The 20,670-nt window shown below is 37.8% G+C and overlaps 1 protein-coding gene across 2 annotated transcripts in view; it reads left to right on the plus strand.

Moving 5' to 3' along the window:
- Positions 1 to 20,670, plus strand: part of NCKAP5 (NCK associated protein 5) — a 442,999-nt gene that overhangs the window by 390,169 nt on the left and 32,160 nt on the right. For both annotated transcript variants that reach the window (XM_090143560.1, XM_031590720.2), the window contains 3 exons: positions 323 to 500; positions 5,220 to 5,298; positions 19,465 to 19,779. In XM_090143560.1, coding sequence (XP_089999686.1) covers positions 323 to 500; positions 5,220 to 5,298; positions 19,465 to 19,779 — 572 coding nt within the window. The remainder of the gene's footprint in view (positions 1 to 322; positions 501 to 5,219; positions 5,299 to 19,464; positions 19,780 to 20,670) is intronic.

Consider the following 20,670-nt stretch of genomic DNA (forward strand, 5'->3'; position numbering starts at 1 on the left):
AACTAATCAGGATTAGTTACATTTCTGCCTACCATAACCTTTGGTCACAGGAAAACTTAGCAATTGCTATACTGTGTTTTCACATTTGCCCCCCAGCAGTCCTAAATATAAAATAAATCATTATATGTGCAAGACTAAATTGATATACTACCTGAAATTGCAAGTGACAGATTTGATCAAGGCTAGTTAGAAACATTTATCACTCAAAGGTCTAGAGACAGAAAGATACAGAGAGGTTACTTTAAACATTAAAGGAATGGAAAAGTGGAGTGATTGAAGAAGGGCAATGTAATTTATCAGAGGAATCACTCTCTACCTGCAGAGTTGATAAGAAAGCAGCTCAGCAGACAGAAAGTGGATCAAATAATGTTTCCTACAGGAGTGTGTCGAAGGGCAGCTCCCAGGGCTCCTCTCTTCACAGCAACTCTATCAGCTCTCAAGGAAACCACAAGAAAAACAGCAACACGAAAGCTGATATGGAAATGCAGAATCAGACCCTGGTAAGTGCTTTAGTCCATGAAAACATTATTACCGTCTTTTTAACTTCTGGATGCGCTCCTCCTTATTGCCAGTACAGATAAACAGGATAATAACTGTTTATATATGATTCTATGTAGCTAGAGAATTGTGAATTAATACAAAAGTTGGCAGCTTGAGTACAGGCCAGATTACAGAGCTAGTTGTGAAGACCCTACTGCTTCTTCTGGCAATTCAATTTCAGCAGAGATATATGCGCAGCAATGTTATAATCATATCGTGGTACAGTAAAATAATAGGACCATTTTCCATTTTTCCCCCTTTCTCTGAAAATTGCATGCCTGCCAGTGTTGAATGTTACTCTGAGTGTTACAGGAAGCATTAAGCCAAACAAGTGCAATGCTCGTAGGGAAAAGGTGAAGTATTTGTCCACATTTGGGAATATTCGTCACTTAAGAGGGAATCTTCCAAAAGCAAAAGCTTGTATTTGATCCATGGCTCTGTTCTACAGCGTATCTCCCTGTTTATGCCTCATAGCTAGATTTATGTTCCAGTGACGTACTAACTACACCTGATTATTTAATTTACCCAGCAAGCAGGAATGGTGCAATTTAGAAGAAAAATCATTTTATTTTCTGTTAGCTGCTTAATGCTGGTGCTTGAAAGGTTATGTGTGTGTCTGACTTTTCTGTACCTTGAAAAGCGTGTATACACAGTCTAGGATTGTAGCCTGAAGTCAAACTGAGTGGGTGTCCTTCCTTGAGAAGCTTTTAGTAATAAACCATGGAATTTAGTGAGCAATCTCTTGCCTAGCAAGCGCCTTTCCAACAGTGCTTTAAAGTTCAAGCACGAGGAGTACAGAGATGCTTTAACTTTATCTTATGTGATTTAACTTCTTGGGCATTCCTGCTAGCTGACCATATTACTGTGACAATTCTTAGCAATAATCACTACTTTCACAAAACAGTCTGAAAACTTATGCCAAATATATATCCTGAACATGAATCTGAGGCTATTATTTTTGTTGTGATAAAGCCGAATTGTGGGAATGCAACACATGCAACTATTTCACTTGGGAGAGTTTGGAATAAAAATTCTTTGGGAAGTGGTTCAAGGATAAAAGAAATTCCAAAGGGCTTCATAACAGGAAATGGAACAACTCTGCTGTTGTTTAGGATGCTCAAGTTTAAAGTATCAGCTTCAGGCAAGTGTTTTTTTATTTAATGCAAATGTCTTCCTTAAGAGTGTCCACAAGGTCATTTTGTACAACTTATGGGGAACACGCACAGAATGAATGTTTTGGAAAAGTTTTCCTTCCTGACTATTGTGGTATCATCTCTTCTTTGAAAATGTAGATGTCTCCTGCATTATAAAACCACAAATTATAAGCATATCTAAGGCTGTCCTTGTAGTGTCACTGAAAGGAAAGAGAGAGAATGGAAGTGTGGAAATGTGCAATATGCAGGAAATTCAATCCAACTGATCTAGAACTTTGATAGCAAAGCAGAGCCCCTTATCAGAGCCACTCAGTTTAACTATGCCCCATTTAATATGGTCCTGACAGCTTAGGGTATATCTTCAATGTACAGAAGTATGAAAAGCTCTGTACATTGCTTCTACAATTCCATTCTTATTATTTTCTAATGCTGCAATAATTTGCTGTGCTTTTTGTCTGTCAATTTGTGAAATCTTTCTAAATGCAGCAATAATAGTCCTAAGTGAAACACTTCATTTTATTAGGGAACTACAAAGATCGTTCTTAATGTACATAAATAATAAAGAAATCCTCATTATTCTGTTTAGCCTTAAAAGACATAGTATCACATGGAAAAGGCATTACCTATGCCATACCATTCACTCTTTTGTTCGTTGAGCATGAAAGTATTTTTCATATTGTTTTTTGAGGTTGAGTTACATTATGTACTTCATCTTTGTGAGTTTCATGTTTTGGGTTTGTGTCATTCAATTCCTGAAAGAAATATCTCATGCTAAAAGGCTGAAAACATCTAGAATAAAGAGAATAAAAAGATGCTTACTGTTCTTACTGCTAACTTAGGGAAGAGATGCACGCTAAGACTCCACAGTATGTGAGATTTCATCTCGCCCTCCAAGCTCGTGCCAGGAAAACAATAGAGAGTCGGTAAATTCAAAGTGCACACATCTTATTACGATCATTTTCAGTTATTCTTTGGTGTCTGCTACCTTTGAAGCAGATTGCAGAGGACTGGGAGATAGCTGTGACTGAAAACTGTCGCATGTGGCAGAATGGCCTATTGTGCATTTTGTTGCTTGTAAAAACACAAAATGAATGCTTTTGGAGAAAACAACGTGAATCTTTTGAAAAGCCCTAAACTAGGAGGACATGTTTTTCTTCTTTGAACAAAGCAAAGTGCATTCAGTGCAGAAACTGCGTATCATGTATATACTTCTTTAAATCTTGGCCATAACATTTTTAACATTAATTTTATAGAGTAGTTTTTTTTTCCTTTAAGGCCCATTTTATTTTGACAATTAAATTTCTTCTCTTATGATGCACTAGGTAAAGCCTTGGGGCACTATTATGCCATAACATATGCACCAGTTACCTCTGATTTCTGTTCATACAAGGAACACTATTGCTTGACTGCCACTGAATTTATGGAAAAAGCGATATTCCACCAATGGCAGTCGTGTGCATTCACCTTCAAAGGGGTATGCTTCCCGTTGGTGTTCATCAAAAAAGCTCTTTACTCTAAAGAAGCCAGCAGAAATACATAATCCTTTAGCTCACACCAAGGATATTCCACGTTCTTCGATATTTTTCCATGTCCTTGGCTGAAGCTTAAGGTGAGATACAATCATTTTTGTGCTGCACTGCTTCATTTCATCTTTGTGATTTTATTACAGCCCAGTGTAATTTAGAAAAGCCCCGGGCTTTGCTTTGTGAAGTGGAGCACCAAAATCAAGACACCAGTTTTGGATAGTAGGGCCTGTCTGTAATTCCGTGTGTTTGGGGAACATCCAGAAATCTATCTAATATTCTGAAATGTCACATCAGTAGCAAGCAACAGGCTGCCATACGGTCTGCACATGTGAGAAATTGTTTTATCCATAATTTGATGTCAGATGAGTACATACTCTCCTCTTCATTTTCCATAGCCCAAAGAGCCTCATTTCAGAAGAAATCCAATATCTGGGATTAAGAGATTATAAATGCACTTTTATAAATAGAGAATTTTCCATGTCTTACTGAGGCTAGTCACCAGGGGTCAATAGGGCTACTTCTGTAAGCCAGACAAGTATGGACAACGATCAAAGATACGCCATGCAAATTATGATAAATTCTACTGTTTTCAATTACAGTATGTATTTAATGTTACAAGGAATTTGCTGTAAGCGGAGTCAAATTGCAGATAGTGATTAGCAAACAACTTAAAATTTCTGAGATCTTGGCAGTATTTTTTTTTTTTTCTGCAGTCCTGGCTTTTCTCTTTTCTGCAGCCTGCAGGTATCTTTATTGCTGTTTGATTTATAGACTACAGCAGAAAAATATGTCCCTGGATCTGAATTATGGCCACTGATGGAGTGTAATAGAGGGGGGTTTCACTCTGTTGTATGAAGATACCTTATATATATATATTTCTAAATAGAAGTGCAGAGGAACAGAACAATGTAGGGGGTTTGAATGTAGTAGAATCTTTTGAATTGGAAGGGACCTTTAAAGGTCATCTGGCGCAATCCTCCTGCAAGCTACAGCTCAGTCAGGTTGCTCAGAACCTGGTCCAGCCTGACCTCGAATGCCTCCAAGGACAGGGCTTCCACCATCTCTCTGGGCAACCTGTGCCAGTGCCTCACCAGCCTTATAGCAAAAAAACTTCTTCCTTTTGTCCAGTCTAAATATCCTTCTCTCTTAGTCTCTTAGTCGGAAAGCATTTTCCCTTGTCCTGCTGAAGCATTTGTCCCCTTCTTACAGCCCCCTCCTTTAGATATTGAAAGGCCACTATCAAGTCTCCCCAGAGCCTTCTCTTCTCCTGTCTCAAGAGCCCCAACTCTCTCAGCCTGTCCTTGTAGGGATGGTATTCCATCCACTGGATATTTTGTGCATGTCTCTTCTGGATGCACTTTAACAGGTCCACATCTCCTGTGTTGAGAACGCCACAACTGGACATAATATTCCAGGTGAGGTCTCACAGCACAGAGTAGAGGGGCAGGATCACTTCCCTCCCCCTGATCACGTACTTTAAGATTTGAAGAGTTTGACATAAGAGCTCGTAGTGTCCGCTGCATTCTTAAATTCAAGTTATTTCTCTGTTTTGCGATTAAAATGGTTTTAAACAGATGCGGAAACAGAAATGCCAAAGTTAAATGATTGGAAACTGAATTAGAGAGATTTTACATCACGTAAGTTTGCTTTTTTTTTTTTAAAGCATAGAATCTGAAACATGGTATTTCTGTAGAAGAACAAGTACAAGATTGGCAGTCTTGAGTGTAATTCTTTATCAAGGGGGAAAAAGAAAAGAAGAAAAAGAATTTTCTTTTAGAAGAATTTCATTCTCCCAGGGTGCTTTCTGGCTGCTGCATGTTGTGACTTTTAATGGAGTTAAAGTTGTCATTTTCTGATATTGTTAATAGAATGGGACAGAGTGTATACTGAAGTATATTAGTTACCCTAATCTATACTTTGGTTTATTTCTGAAAATATATTCTGTAGTTATCATGAAGCAACATAAACAGAGTCACAGATGTTCCTCACTTTTGTACAGGCTAACGTAGTCACAGAAAACCTGCAAGAAGAAGAGGAGGACACCATGACAAGGACTACATGTCAGAGTCATGTGATAGGTACATTATATTTTACACTGCGTTTTATTGCTGTCTCAGTTCCTGAGAAAAAAAATGTGTAATTCTCATTATTTTATTTGTTTGCCCATATAATGTCAGTTGTAACATTCATTCAGCTCCAGTTTTAGTAGTCGGATTTCACAACTACGTAAAAGATGAGCATGTACATACCATTATCAACTGTGGATCAAAGTAGTGCTTAATAGAAGGATTCTAAGAGTCTGGCTGTGAAATACCATTTCAGTCTCCAAAACTAGTGGGTTACATATAGTGGCCTAACTCAAAGGTTGTTGTGCATGATGCTTTCAGTGGGAATAATACTGACGTACTGTAACCCTGCAGTCTATCCTTGAATGAGTAGAGTTCAGAGTAAAGTTCCAAATAACAGAATAATTACTGTGATAAACTGTCCCAGTATGAGTAGCAAACCAGGTGTCTGCTCAGCAGACCTTGAAGTTGTTATTGAAAATGAGCTGTCTTTGCTATGTGCTTTTTAGGAGGGTGGCACCATCAGCCCTTTTTCATGATTGACACACACTAATTTTTAACCACAGGTGAACTTTCAGTGCTTCTTAAAATATCTAATAGGCAGCAGAGGACAAAGCAGATTATTTTTTTTTGAGATCTGTATTAGAGCAGTATGTCGTCACTATAAGGATCTGATACTGAATAAAAGAAAAATCTCCCTTAGCAAGTTTCCTTTGCAGGCAGACTGTAACTGTAGTTAACATTTGATTCAGTGTTTTCAGGACAGTCAGTGACTGTGTTAGCCAGAAGCTCTTTCTTTTCACTAATGCTGTCAACCCAGCAAGTTAGGCTGAACCAGAAGTATCACGTTGAAACACATTTTTCTTTGGGGCAACATTTGCATGCCTTATTGACTTGTACAACCTTTTCAATCCCGATATCAACCAAATGAAATCTATTTTCTTTGCAGCAGAGATCTCTAAATTCTTTGAAACCAAGCCATACCTTGGCTCTGTTGCAATAGCTAAATAGCAAGAACTTTGAATAATGCAGTATAAGACCATGATGGGATTCTGCAACTGGATAGCCACAAGTCCTGAAAAGTGAGATGTTTGCTCCTTTCTTTCTGTTACCAGAGGTTGCCCAAAGGAGAATCACCCAAGATTGTTCCAAATTAATTTGCCCTCAATCCTGAACCTAAAGTTCTAAGAACTTCTTCTTTGAGTTGATGTGAAATATTTGGTTTTATTTTTTAAATCCAGTTTTACAGATCAAGAAAACAAAGCTATTTGCAGAGCCTGTCCTGAAAAGACTCCAGTGCTTCCTTGGCATTTGTCTGTGTATAATCAATGAAAATTATATAAAGGAAAATTATATAATCAAGTAATATTAAGATGTTATAATAATGAAATTAGCAAGAGAGTTAGGCACAGCAAGACAAAGAGAATAAATAGGATGCTTACCCGTATCATGGGCTTGCTCAGGAAACTCCAGTGGAGTGGATCTTCCAAAGAGAGAGAGAACCTTCCTCACTGGTAGTCAGCTCTTAAATGGGTCTAGGAGAGGTGGAGCCAGGCTCCACCCCTTCCTGCAGCACAGGTGAATTGCTTTCACCTGTGCTTCCAGGGCTGACTCATTGCTCACCTCAGGTGATTAATCAGAGGTTCAGGCTGTGACTCAGCAGTTCCCATACAGTCTGTATAATTGGTTGCTGTTACTGAGACCTATTCACTGTATATTTTTATATATTAGTCAGTGGGTCATCATGTAGTGTTTATATTTTCCCCTCCCTCATGCACCCGGTCTGGGTCTCTGACAGGAGAGTGGTTGAGGATTGGGGTGGCTTCTGTTGTGCCTTGGCTTCATTCATTAGATGGGAGAGGTCATCACTGTGAATATAACCCCTGTGTGCAGCAAAGCACTTTCTATCTTAGCCAAAAGATGTTTTCCTTTGCCATTTCTCAGGGCTGGTGACATGGATAGAGGGACAGATAGGTCTGTGGCCCAGGTCTGTACAAGTCCACAGTTTGTGGCACTGCAGTAGCCAGGCAGTGCTGTCCTTGTGAAACACATGTGGCTTCAACGAGGGCCTTTCCATCATCTGGATTACAAAGTCAGCTTCTTTTACCTGGACAGTGCCGTCTCTTAAAGGCTTAATGCAGCATACAACTTACCCCTGTTCTGCCTTTTTAAAACATCTGGATTAACTCAAAGAATTTGGTGTGAGAATCAGGTTGTTAATGTTAAGGAACTCTGCTGATGAAGGTCATTATGTGCAATAGGTAGTATTGGCATAGTACAAATCATAGAAGTCTGAGCAGATTTGTTGGCAAAAGCGCACTGGGTCAAGTCATTACTTCACCAGGACAAGGGCAAGGCAGGGAAATTGAAAGCATGGATCTAACTGCACTTCTCAAGTACTCCTAAATCAGCATCTTACTGTGTTTTATGCCCCTCTCATCAGGCTGTGTTTCATACTGCACTGGAGTTTTGCTGCTGTATATCCACATTGCTCTTTATGGATAGAAAACTTTCCTAGATCTGGTTCAGATTTTTTGACCAAAATCCTTTCTAGACATTCTGGCATTTTTCTGGTACAAAGTTTTACACATACAAAATTTTAGTAAGTGAGATGTGAGAGAGACAAATTCAACTTCCTATGTTACAAACTATGAGGACTGCTCCAAAAGTAATGCCTCCTATTTTATTGTTCTTTTTCATTGAGTAGTTTTACAGTATTTGAAGTTCTTGTGGAACAGGGATCTTTGAAATCTTGATAGTTGCAGTGGGCAGTAAATTAGTTCTTTACTGGTCTGCATTCCTCACCATCATAAATAGTCATTTTAAGAAAACCAAGTTTTGGTTTTGTAGCTGCACTTTGTTCTGCTGGTTTTTGTTGTCAGTGTAAAATTCTTAAATTGATACCGCTTTTGCCCAGATAGGTGTTGAACAAGGTGTGTGTAACTGAGTAGTCTTCAAAGTTGGTATTGTGTAAGACATTGCTTGTTCGTCACTTCCTAATAGGTATACTCTGCATGAATTGCCAGTTGCTAGGTTTTTAGTTTATTGTCATTTGGTGGTCTGAACTGATTTACATATTTTGCTGACTCTTTGGTTTCGCTGCATTGAAAGAGTGCAAGAATGTGTAGTAATGTAAAATTTCTCATCAGGAATACCTGTATTTCAGGAAGACATCATCATTTCCACACGAAACAGTCATTTATATTGTTATATTCTGCTTAAGCACATCTATAGAACATATATAAACTTTTTAAAACATAACTCTGTCACACCATGGATGTTTTTGTCAGTGAGAATGCCAAATGTGGCACTGGCAGCTCTTCTCACAAACAAGAGATCTGAAAATCCAGCAGTATTGTATCCTTAGAGCTCTTTCTTCATGCCTTTTGCAATAAAGTAGCTAGGTTTTAAAAGAGTGTGAAGGGGGAAATGTTAACGTACCTAATAAGAGAAAGGATGTGATAAAAAGGTTGACTTTCCCTTTATGTCATGAGAGACTCCTTAGCTCAGACAGGTGCAGCAGGGTCTCAAGACATTCATATAAATAAAATTCCTTTATTGAATACAATGCTTGAATGTGTCAAGCTCCTGACAGTATTGCTCTAATGTAAACATTAAAAAGCCTTCGTTTTACAAAGGAAAAGAATTCTGTTTCTCCCCGTGGAATAGAATATTCAGTGTTTACATCCAGTCTTGAATTTTCCCGTTCTCACACTAGCCACAAATATTACAAGAGAGTTACAAATGACACCTTTACACAGACAGGTTAACAATGGACATCTTGGGAAGAAAAAGGCATTAGTCAGTTTAATATTTCACTCCTGAAAAAGTGTGATTCTATTCATTATAATGTATTAAGAGGTTTCTTTGAAAAACAACTCCGAGGGAAAAAAAAAACAGAAAATCACAGCACAAGAAAACAAGTTATAATTATTGAAGAATTCATTCTGTTGGACAAATTAAAATGGAAATTCTATGGCATACAGTCATAGTTACACCAAAAATGTTATGTCTAAAATAAAGGCAACATGGAATCGTAGAATGGCTTAGGTTGGAAGGGACTTCAAAGCCCACCAGTCCCAACCCCTGCCATGGGCTGGTTGCTACCTACCATCTCAGGCTGCCCAGGGCCCCATCCCACCTGGCCTTGAACACCTCCAGGGCTGGGGCACCCACAGCTTCTCTGGGTAACTTGCTCCTGTGCCTGACCGTAGTCACAGTGAAGAGTTTCTTCCTTTTGTGTAAACCTACCCTATATATTTATGTGTGTGTAAATATCTTTATTAACCATATACGAGATGTCAGTTTATTTTCAGCAGTCTCTAAATGAATCAAACAAGTAATTTAGGTCTAAAGCATTAGAGCTCAGGGATGTGTAAGCATGGCCAGTTCATCTAGAGGAATTGTTCTACTGAACTGGAAACTTTTGGCTTCAAAATGTTATCTTTTATATGCCACAGATTGAACTAAAGAGCCAGTTTCATTTCTTAATGAAAGCCTGATGAGCTTTGACATCAGGGAGAGCACTGGAGGTAGGTTTTGTCCTCTTGGTACTTGGAATGACATTACTAGTAAAGATAAGTTGAAATGATGATAATTCTCAATAGATCTAGAGTTCGTACTAGCATTGTGCATACTCTACTTGATAATGCAAGAATTAGAAGTAGTAATCCAAAATGTATCTGGCTGTTGTTGGTTCCGTCTGGTCTACTGTAAGTACAACTACACTAAATACAGAATTTGTATGGGGAGTTAATTCCCTGACAGGAGTTAGAATCCACAGTAGAAATATTTGCAGTCCTTGGAAAGAAATTATCTGTCTGTGGCATGGACCCATACTGTTTGTTTCAAGTATTTCATGTGAAATTCAGAGACAGGTAAAGATTATGAAGATAAATGTAGGCAGATTTTGAAGAAAGACTTGAGTCTAATTTCTGTTAAATTTTCATTGGAGGTCCAGGTCACTTGCTTAAAATTGATTCATCCAGCATTAAATGGGAACCTTGTAGATACTGTCATTTTTACAATATAGAGAAAAAGCCTGCAGATTGTTAAAAAAAGGTTTTGGAAGGTCTCAAGCTGGATGGAGGGTTGGGCAGGCATCTGCATTACCAAAGCAACATTAAGAGTGCATTATAGACTTTGCTACATTGTGCTAGAAAAAAACATGCACTGAGGTCAAGGAATTCTTTTGTAGTTCTGCTGTAGCCCAGTGCTCGGTTCCATTAAAGTTCTTGATAATCATCTGCCTTATAGCAGACTTTGTCATCTTTCTTTCTGCTTTACAAGAACAACCTTGCAGAAGGGTTTTGCAGTTTAATTTAGAGGCAGTCTGGTCAGAAAAAAAGGAAAGTCTGTCTTTTAAGCAACTTTTTAAAGATTTTCTTTAGAGAACGTTTGGTTAAATTTAATGGATTCCTAATGTTCCAGAGGGGAACATTTGTTGGTTGTTGGTGGTATTTTACATGTTGCATTATATTTTAAAGTCCACATCTTTAAGCTTCCTATGCAGGAAAGAAAAATGATTCAACTGTATTTTCAATAGAAAACAGGAGTGTCCTTGACAGCAAGTTTTATAGAGAAGTTGCAAGCAACTTGGTAGCAATTTTGAAGATATAATGATAACAACACAGAACATATAAAGTGTTGTAGATGGGAGTGGGTTCTACTTAAAATGAAATGTCAGCATTATAATTATTTGTATCGAGCTATGAAAACACTGAAGATGACAACCATATCTGTGTATTCTGATAGTGCATCTGATCCAGCATCCAGTAGCCATACTATAAAGCTATTTATACAATAATTAAAAAATTAAAAAAACAAAGAACAAAACCCCACTTCCTAAACAGATTTTTCTATAGGGAAAAGAATTTGTGTTCACTCTAATACCTCAAATGAATTCATTCATCTCTGACCCTTCTGTCTGATTTTTCAGTATGATTTTCCAACAAATATATTCATTCACTGCCAAGGCATTATTTTTCACTTTTTCCCTCATGCCTGTTCTACTGCACTGTTTAAAACAAGCGATCACTCTAAACTTTAGTGTACTGTCCCAGTATTGCTGATTATCCAGCTTCCCATGAATCTAAACCATGATATAGAAGCCTGCCTTTTTCCTGTCATACTGATACCATTCATACTGATACCATTAACAAATCCTTATTCATATAATCTGCCTTTTTTGTCTTAGCTAGGCCTAGGTTTCTTTCTAAAATCTAGATCTGATGAGCACTGGAACTGAAAAAGTAAGTTTCAAATCTTATTTCTAAATGTGCCATTTGATGTACATGCTCAAAGTGCTGAGTTATATAAATTATTCAGTAGTCTGTTCCACAGCTTGGTGTGAAAAATAGGAGTTTGTCTGCTTTTTTAGTAAGCTTGTGCTAAGCTTCCAATAGAAGAGGTAGAAAGACTGGACGATCCCCTCTGCCAAGGAGAAGACTTGGTTTCATCCACCATTTTGTAGGCTGTATAAGCTTCGGTTATTTTTACTGTAGTACTAAGTAAATAATTACTTAATTCATGTTTTCTCATTCTCAGGGAATGGAAATAGATGTGAAGGAAGCAAGCTTGATTAATGTGGTAAATACATTAAATACATCATCCTAAAACATGTCCATTAAGCCTGACATATTTGAGCAAACTCATTCACATTAAAGAACCCTCAAAACCTAGAGGCAGATTAGGTGAGGTCTGTAATGAATTACTGAGATAAATGTAACGGAATAAGTGACAGAGGAAAGATGGTGAACAAATTGATCTGCATTACAGCCTTTGCATTCAGTAAAGAGAGGTGATCCACATCACTGTGGAGAGGCAAACGGATAATCCAGAAGTTGTTCAAATGTCAAGCAAATCCTTGGATGCCTCTAATGCATTTAATGAAGAAGAATATTCAACTGATAAAATGTCTTTTGACCGCAAAAGAAATCTCTCTTGTCATGAAGCCTCAATGCCTGAGAAAACAACTTACCGCTGTCAGTGTTAATTCCTTTCATCAGGCCATTGTTAGAAGTTGAGAGGAACCATTTAGCAATCATCTTATCACTGATACAGGACTTGGTTCATTCATTTACACATGATCAGATAAAGTAAAAATGTTTTTTTTTATCTTCTCTGTCATCACCCCGTAAAGCTGTGGAATATCTAGAAGTCTCTACAAGTGAGTGTGAGGTTACTGTCTATAAAAGCCCTAAAACAATACCAGCTATCAGTGAATAATTTTCCAGTGTAAGTGTCTTACTTGGAATCTGCATACTGGAAAATGTTATGGTTTGACACAAGTGGTGATAAGGTATTGGATTTTTCATGAATCCCATATGCATGAGCAGTGGTGTAAGAATGCATGCATTTATTTGTACTTCAATAACAAAGCTATTTTCTAAAGCCCTATCTGCATGTGAAGCCTGAGAGGCAGCTATTAAATCCACAGTGAGCTGAAGTAGCTGAAATAAGACATCATTAAGGGGAAATCTTGTTTAATAGCCACTGAGCTCTCCAAGAACAACTAGAGCAACTGTTTTGTGTGTAGCAGCATACCCCTAGAAGCACATTAGTTGGAAGGGCCCTAGAGGTCTTTAGTCCAGCCTCTTTCTGCTCAGGGATTTCATTGTTTTGGTTCTGAGTAGCTTCAAATTTGTGGTTCTAAATAGGTCCATGGCCGAGGCACCATTTCTCTGGGAGGTTTTGCACAATATTGAGCAGTCCTGTGTTCTTATGCTGCAGTATTCATGTTACTGATAATTTGGAGTGGTCATGCTGTTGAGTGGCCTTCCATGTCATGTGGAGGAGCATTCTGCAGTGCCTCGTTTCCTAGCCCAGGGCTTGCTTATCAGAAGCAAGCCGTACTCTTGTGCATAGAGTTGATTAAATATCCTTTCCTTCTGAGTTGCTTCTGGAAATTTATTAGTGTGTGGTCTTTGAGCAAGATTACAGAATGTGAACAGGCTAATCTACAGACTGAAACAGCATTATGTTGGTCTCGCCCCATAGGAATGGGACAAATGTTGTCTGCTGTACTGTGTTCTTCACTCTTTTGGCATTTGGAGGGATTAATTTTGAAATGATGGTCTGAAGGAGTCTATGATGATAGATTGAAACTTTCTGTGTATTTTTTTAATTGCTATTTATGCAGCTTGAAGATGATGGAGAGCCTTGCCAATATATATCAATAATAAGAAACGAACATCCGTTAGTGTCCTCTAATTTTTGTCAGCTTACCTTCTTCACAGCCTGGCAAAGACAGATTGTTTCTTTGTACTTTAACAGGTAGTACACATAGCACTTGTCTAATTGCCAGTTGTTCTGCAGCACTGCTGCAGCCCATTATCTAGCTTGTCCTCTTCTGAGGAGAGCATTCATATTTTGAATCAACACTTCCTTATTAGCCAAAATGATTTTCTGCTAATTTCATTCTTTTGTCATTACATTTATTCACCCAGAAGTGCTATATTTTGTCACAAGAATCATTAGAAGTGTGGCTCTCTATGTATTGTATATAGGATGCAATCTAATTATTATTCAAGATACTGAGAATCTGCTGGTCCCATTCAGGCTTAAAATGACAGTTAAAAAGAATAGTCAGATTCTTCAGTTCTGAAGTTAATGCTGCTATGTTGATTTTCACTGTTTTACAGTCTGACCCAATGTATATTTGTTTTTGTCACTCAAATCAGGACTGAATCTGATTATTGTACTTAGTCCAGATTGCTGGTACACTGATATTCTCTATGCTGCTTTGAGTCCCTCTGTTTGAAACATTTCTAGTTTACATACCTTTTGCTTCTGGCTGGAGCTGTCTGTAGGCATATGTGTATGGAGCTTCAGTCATGCATTTCCTATTAGCTCTAATTCATATACCTGAAATACAGCTAAGCAAACTGAATAGCATTTTGTGACTGTGTATTGAGTTACTTTAAACGTTTGTTTTGAATGGACTCATACAAACTCTGTGGTTCTGTTCTGAAAACGCATTTAGGAGGATTTCTGTGAAAAATGTGTCAGCACATGTCTTCATAAATTTGCTCTGAGGATGGGATACCAGTTCCTAATTTGATGCTATCTTTTCCATTTTTATAGAGTGTAGGGAGCTTCGATTTGTACCTTAATTCAGAGACCTGAACTGTTGACATTTGTTTAGCCATCATGGCATATCATAAAAAAAACAGGCTTTTCAGAAAGAAACCATCATGAGAGATCCAGTGTGTTGTTTCAAAATGCTTATATCAGTGGTGGTTTTGGAACACCATTTAACATAGCACTTTTTTTTTTTTTTTTTTTTTCCCAAATAAATGGAGTTCCGGAAGGAAAATTCTGTTCATTCTGGCTTTAAATCATATGGTTTCTCACCAGCTCCTGCCTCCATGCAGCTGCTTTAACTGTGATTCCGCTATTTTGGAAGAGCTGTACTTGAGTATTGAGGGTAAAAATTGTAGCTTACCTAAAAGTCACTCAAAACTCTCTGTGTTGTTAATGAGTTTTCACATCATTAATTAAGAAATAAAATCAGTCTGTTTCAGGTTTGCATGTATATAATCTCAGTGTTTATTGCCAGTACCCTTAAGTAAAGCCATCTGCAGGGCAGAACTAAAAAAAAAAATATTTAAAGCCTCATTTAATATTCATGTGGCTTTAATTTCAGCCTTGTTTTCCACTAATAAACAAAAAACAGTTGCTACTAAAATAAACAAAATAAATATCATATGTTCTCCTTTGCATTTGCAAAACCTAGAGCTTCCTGGGCACTTATTAATTAGTCTGTATTTACCAGGGAGAGCATTTATGGCTAAGCACTGTCACTAGTCCTGTGTGTTGGGAACAGAAAATCAAAGAAAATGTCTCAAGGTGAGTGAAACTGAAATCCAGTTTATAAGAGCTATTTGAGAGCAGGCAAATCAGTGATTCCACCTCTTTATCCTTAAGGGCTTCAAATGCACCAGTCAGCGAACACAGACCATCAGTGGAGCAGCCAAATAGTACCAGCAGCAAATGCAATCTTGGGCACTGTGTGCAGCCCGTTTATCTGGGGTGCTAAGTGTGACTTTGACTCTTTTGTAACTGTGGACTAATGGAGTTGTTCCCAAACTAAAGTCAGCTTAGCTACCTCTAATAGTAATAGCAAAAATGATGATTGTAATGCTTCTTGGAAGTCTTCTGCAGCTTAGTTTCTGAACAGCTTCCTAAATAGCTAGTGACTGAATTGATTTGGGGTATTCCTACACAAGCATTTCTCATTGAAGCCATTGCAGAGTGGTTATTTACTGGTTGCAAAAGTCCTAGGATCCTTATGATATCATTCTTGAACAGGGAGGCATTATTAGCTCTCAGTATTAATACAAAGAACTGAAGCATAAAGAGGGAAAGAGATAGGCCTGTTGTTACATGGAGAAGGCATGGCTGAGGCAGCCCACAGTCAGTGCCTAGGTAAATAATGAACTTCCTTTTTTAGGTTTTGCTATTTTGTATGTACAATAGGATAGGTCTCTTATTAGACAGCAAGAAATGAAGGAAAGCATCCATCCATGCCTTGAATGAGCAGTCCCCAGTAAGATGTTCCTTAGACAGTGTGCTATTACTGGTTTCCAACGTTTGTATCTCAAGGTACTAAGGAAAAAAATGTTCCTGGAAAAGCCACATTTCTGCATTTCTGCAGACGCGTTGCTTGTCTTGGATTCACTCCTTGCATCAGATATGAGGACTTTTCTTTCTTCTCAACTCGTGCTCATCTATCAGGATTTTTTAAAGACAGTTGCAAATTTATAAGGCAGATTGGCTAGGACAGATGTGAAATCAAAGAGACATACAGCCATAAAAGAAGCAGGATGGCTTCCCAAAATATTTCTAGGCTGGCCTCGTTGGCAGTCAGGTTGCAACTGGGCTGCAGTTAATTATCTTTTACACAGAGCTGAAAGTTGCTCTTCACATGGACTAGAAGTCTCGTTTCTTGTATTATGAAGATTCCAAAGTCCTTTCTAAAGGACTAAAATCATATCTATTTCTAATATCTTGTCTACTGTGAAAAGTGAATAGATTTTTAGTCAGTATACCAGCATAATACAGAGAGATTATTCCAGCAGTCATCAGTTGTAGGACATCCCCAGGTGGAAAATGCATGTAGGGCTGTGTATTTAATAGACTCTGACAGATGTGGAATACAAAATTTCAAGCATTACCCAGGTTTTTTTCCAGTTCATTTATTCTCTGTAACAACCCTGTTGCTTGCCACCAGTCTTTCCATATATGCAAGGAAGGGATCTAAATGCTGGTAGGAGATTGAAAGTGTTTATTGCAAAAAATAAAAAAAATAAAGAATCCATAGGTAACTGTCAAAATAGAGAACAGGGTTATTGGCAGGATTGTTGGTCAGTTAATTTTTGACTTGTTTTAGGGTGAGTCTTGAAATGAGGCAGCAATTATATATTTCAAGTTAGGAAATACGTTTCAGAGATTATGGTCAACTGTGAAGACAACTGTCAAACAATTGGACAAATGACATATTGAAGTTAGAGATTTCCAAAAAAAAAAAAAAAAAGGTTGACTAGGAAGAAGAAGAAATACTGAACAAGTTGGTAAAGTCTGTATTTTTGCAGGGTTTTTTTTCTTATTATTTTTATTATAAATAGGTGTAAACTCTAATCCCAGATTTAGGCAGACATTTATTTTTGTTCAGATTCACTTGCAGACTCATAGTTTAAAAATGGACTGCACAGTCCTCCTATTAACTGTTCCTTAGTGTGTATTATTCCATTTCACCTGTGCAGTGCCTATGGGAATATCAGGGCTGTGATATTTTTTACCTGGGGTAGTCTGACAGGGATTTTTAGTTTTAAATACTGGTTATGCTTCATATCCAGATAGAAAACATTAACGCATTCATCTTTGACTAATTGGATCAAATGATGGTGTAAACCCAAAAGGAATAATTTGCTTGAAATTGACACTGATTTGGCAGAAATACATTCATTTTTTTTGTGGATGCTTTAGCATTGCAGATGAAGAGAAGGATGTGCAAATAAAGAGATCTGTTTTGCCATCTGTAGTTTAAGTTCTTCCTGCCAATGCCACATGTAGCTTAAAGATGTTTATTAACTGATCAAGCAGTTTTGCACAGACCTATTACATTTGAGATATTATTATGAAAAAAAAAGAAAAAGTATTAATTAATCATTTGGCATGTTTCAAAATACTAGAAAAATGATAATCCCTTTGTCTGTCAGAAAAAAAAAAAATTACACGTTCACCGATTACTCTTGTCAGCTTAATAGAAAATCATGATCTATCTAAAGAAAGAAAATTGTTAGGATTTCTGTCTTCCTTTACTGGTGGGATTAGCATCCTTTTATTTTGAGTGCTGTAGATACTCCTTGCAAAAAACCCACTTGATGTTATATATCTCTCAAAACCTTCTTTCAAGGCTTAAGGGTACTTCTGAAAACAGCTTGCTGGAAATTTCCCAGTGAAACTGTTCTTGATACAAAGCTATTTTTGACTGATATTTTTTTTCTTGAAAATGTCTGCTTTCCGTGGAAAATTCTGGTTGCTCCTCAAATGTTTCAGCTGAAATTTATGTCAGTCGTGTAGTTTTGTAGCCAAAACTTGAGAACTTGTGTGAGCACACAGGGGAACTGCACACCTTTCCTGAGGTGAGATGATGCTTTGGTAGAAAATAAGTCCCTTTGCTACTAGGCTTATAGAGAAAGCCTGGTTTAAGCAGAGCAATCTGTGATCTTTTTTTTTTTTCCTTTTTTTTTTTTTTTGGTATCTAAAATAAAGTTGCCCCGTTTGTTGCTGTTTGCTTAGTTTGTGCCAGTCAGTTGAAGTAGAGGTAATGTGCTTGCAGTAATTGTGTCTGGTATCCATCAGTATGTTTTATTTGTAACCTCCTGGTCCCAAGTGGCAGGGAATGGCTTGGGTTATCAGATCATTGGTTTTAGGATGTTCTTTTCTGTGGTGCTTCCAGTTTACTCCATGTCTCTTCTGAAGAGCTCTGCCTTTCCAACATAACCACTGTGGATGTCTTCCTTCTGGGCAAGAGGAAACTATTGGAAGTCCTTTCTTATTCTATATTTTTCTTTGCTTGATAACTGATAGTTGTTAGCTGGAGCACTGCCTGTCCGTGAGCTGAAAAATATCTCCAAATTTCTCAGTATTAGGACACTGCAGAGGAAAAAATAATGAATGTGACTTGACATAGGACTGCTAACTACAACAGACTTAAATAACAAATGAGGATATCATAAAAAAAATCAATACTCAAGAACATATAGAGATAGAAAAGATGTATTGGGTCATATTCTGCATCTCCTGCTAGAGTACAATTGTTCACTGCGGTATGTCTTTTATTCAGTGTAGATTTAAATTATTCAAGCAAAGGAAATACTTCTACTTCCTTTGGGAGTGTTTGCCACAGACTGCAGATCTCGCTGTCAAGGGATGTTTCCAGGTGTTTAACCTAATGTATGCCCGTTTTCCAGCCGTTAGTGCTGTTCCCTCTGAACTTTATGCCTCTCAGAAGAACTGTGTTTTTTTCAGTATTGTCTGCTCCTTACACAAACAAATCTGTGGGAATGAACGAAAAATGCTAGGGCAGGTGATGTGACACCCTAGTAACGTTTGCTGGAAGGCTATACACAGCCACACTGCTTCCAAACCAAGTCCTTCGCTTGGTGTTGTGAAGTGTGCACTTATGAAAGTGGGATGTGCTGAACCAGAGTGTGACAAGGCAAACCTTCTATCCAAGTTCTCGAGAAAGTTTTGAGAGACCAACATCTCTGGGAAATTCATGTCTTCATTTTCTGTAAGAATTCACATTTGGATGAACACCTCTTTGTGGGTCTTCAAACTAAGTCATTTAAAAATAGCTGCACTCACTTTCCAGAACATCCCCCTTCTATTCATTGTCATATCCTAAGTCTGTGGCAGGCCAATCTCAGCATATTGATGTGTGCTGGTTTCATTGCACCTGAAAATGGTATTACGTTGTTTTCAGTTAAATAAATACGTTGTGTTGAAAGCATGCAAATAACAACAGCATACTCAGAAGGTGCAAAATGATTTTCTTTCCTTGAAACCTTACCTTAAAGATGACCTCATTTCCCATAGACCCTTTCACTGTCTTTAAGAACCAGCCACTTCTTTCACTCCACCGCATCACAGAATTTTCCTCTGCCTTAGAGTCTTGCTGCCAGATGAGGACGCTGGACAGTGGGATTGGAACCTTCCCACTCCCCGACTCAGGGAACCGATCTGCGGGGCGACACGTGTCTAAGCAGGAATCGACCTTGGAAACAGAAGCCCTCGCACCGTCTGAGCAAATTCTTCTTTCAGCTCCTTCAGTAAAAGCCAAAACTCTTGAGCGAGAAGTGCCTTCAACAGCTATGAGTCAGGAGTCGGTGGAAAGCATAATTAGTCACTCAACATCTGATCCAGCCATGACTGCCAAAGGTATACGACCTTTTCAAAGTCGCCTTCCAAAACCAGATTCCTCAGGTAAAATGTCAATTACACTGCAAATCACATTATTTCTGTCCCGATGTCTGTGTGGATAAGCAGAAGTGCTATAATAATGACGATCGATAACAGAAATGTTAAATGCAGAGCAGAAAATATTGCTTTTAGGAATGTGTGAGGTTAACAAGTTTGTGACCTGAGCCATATGGAAATTTTGTTACACACAATGCTTATCTGTAACCAAGGAAGAAAAATGTGTTAAGTACTTAAATCGTTTTCTCAAGAAACAGTACTTGAAAAAAACATATGCCAGCCTTGGAATTTGAACTGAATAAGAATACAGATGTTCAGCAGCATTCAGGATCAGACTTTATAGGAAAGTACAAAGAATAGCTATGTTGTAACTCAGAAAAGACATATCCACAAAGACTTGCTTTTGAAGCTATATTGAGACAAAATATTCATTTGGCCTCAATGCATAAATTCTGAATATATGGCCTGGGCCTCAAAGGAACTCTTATTATTTTTTTACTATGTGATACAAATATATTTATTTATATGAGCGTAAAGTACCTCACCTTAACTTGTCTACCAAGTATGTGTTTACTATGGACTATAAAAGGAAGGCTGACAAAGCAATGAACAGACTTACAGTCCAGCAAACCACCAACACATAACTTTATATTAGTACAAAGTTGCATTGAACTCAGTGTAATCCCTTACAAATGTGCACTGACCATTTTTTTTTTAATATATTGAAGGCCTCTGAGTTACTAAAATATATGCCAATCATTACACATAGCATTTATTTTGTAATACATTTTTCATAGTCAGTGCAATTGACATGGGAAAAAAAAACACTAATAGTAATTGACTTCATGGAGAAGAGTGTGTTTTGTGTTGTTTTGTTGTTAACTTGATCAAATGCAG

The sequence above is a fragment of the Phasianus colchicus genome, chromosome 7 (assembly GCF_987193195.1).
Source record: "Phasianus colchicus chromosome 7, bPhaCol1.hap1.1, whole genome shotgun sequence".
Lineage (NCBI taxonomy): Eukaryota > Metazoa > Chordata > Aves > Galliformes > Phasianidae > Phasianus > Phasianus colchicus.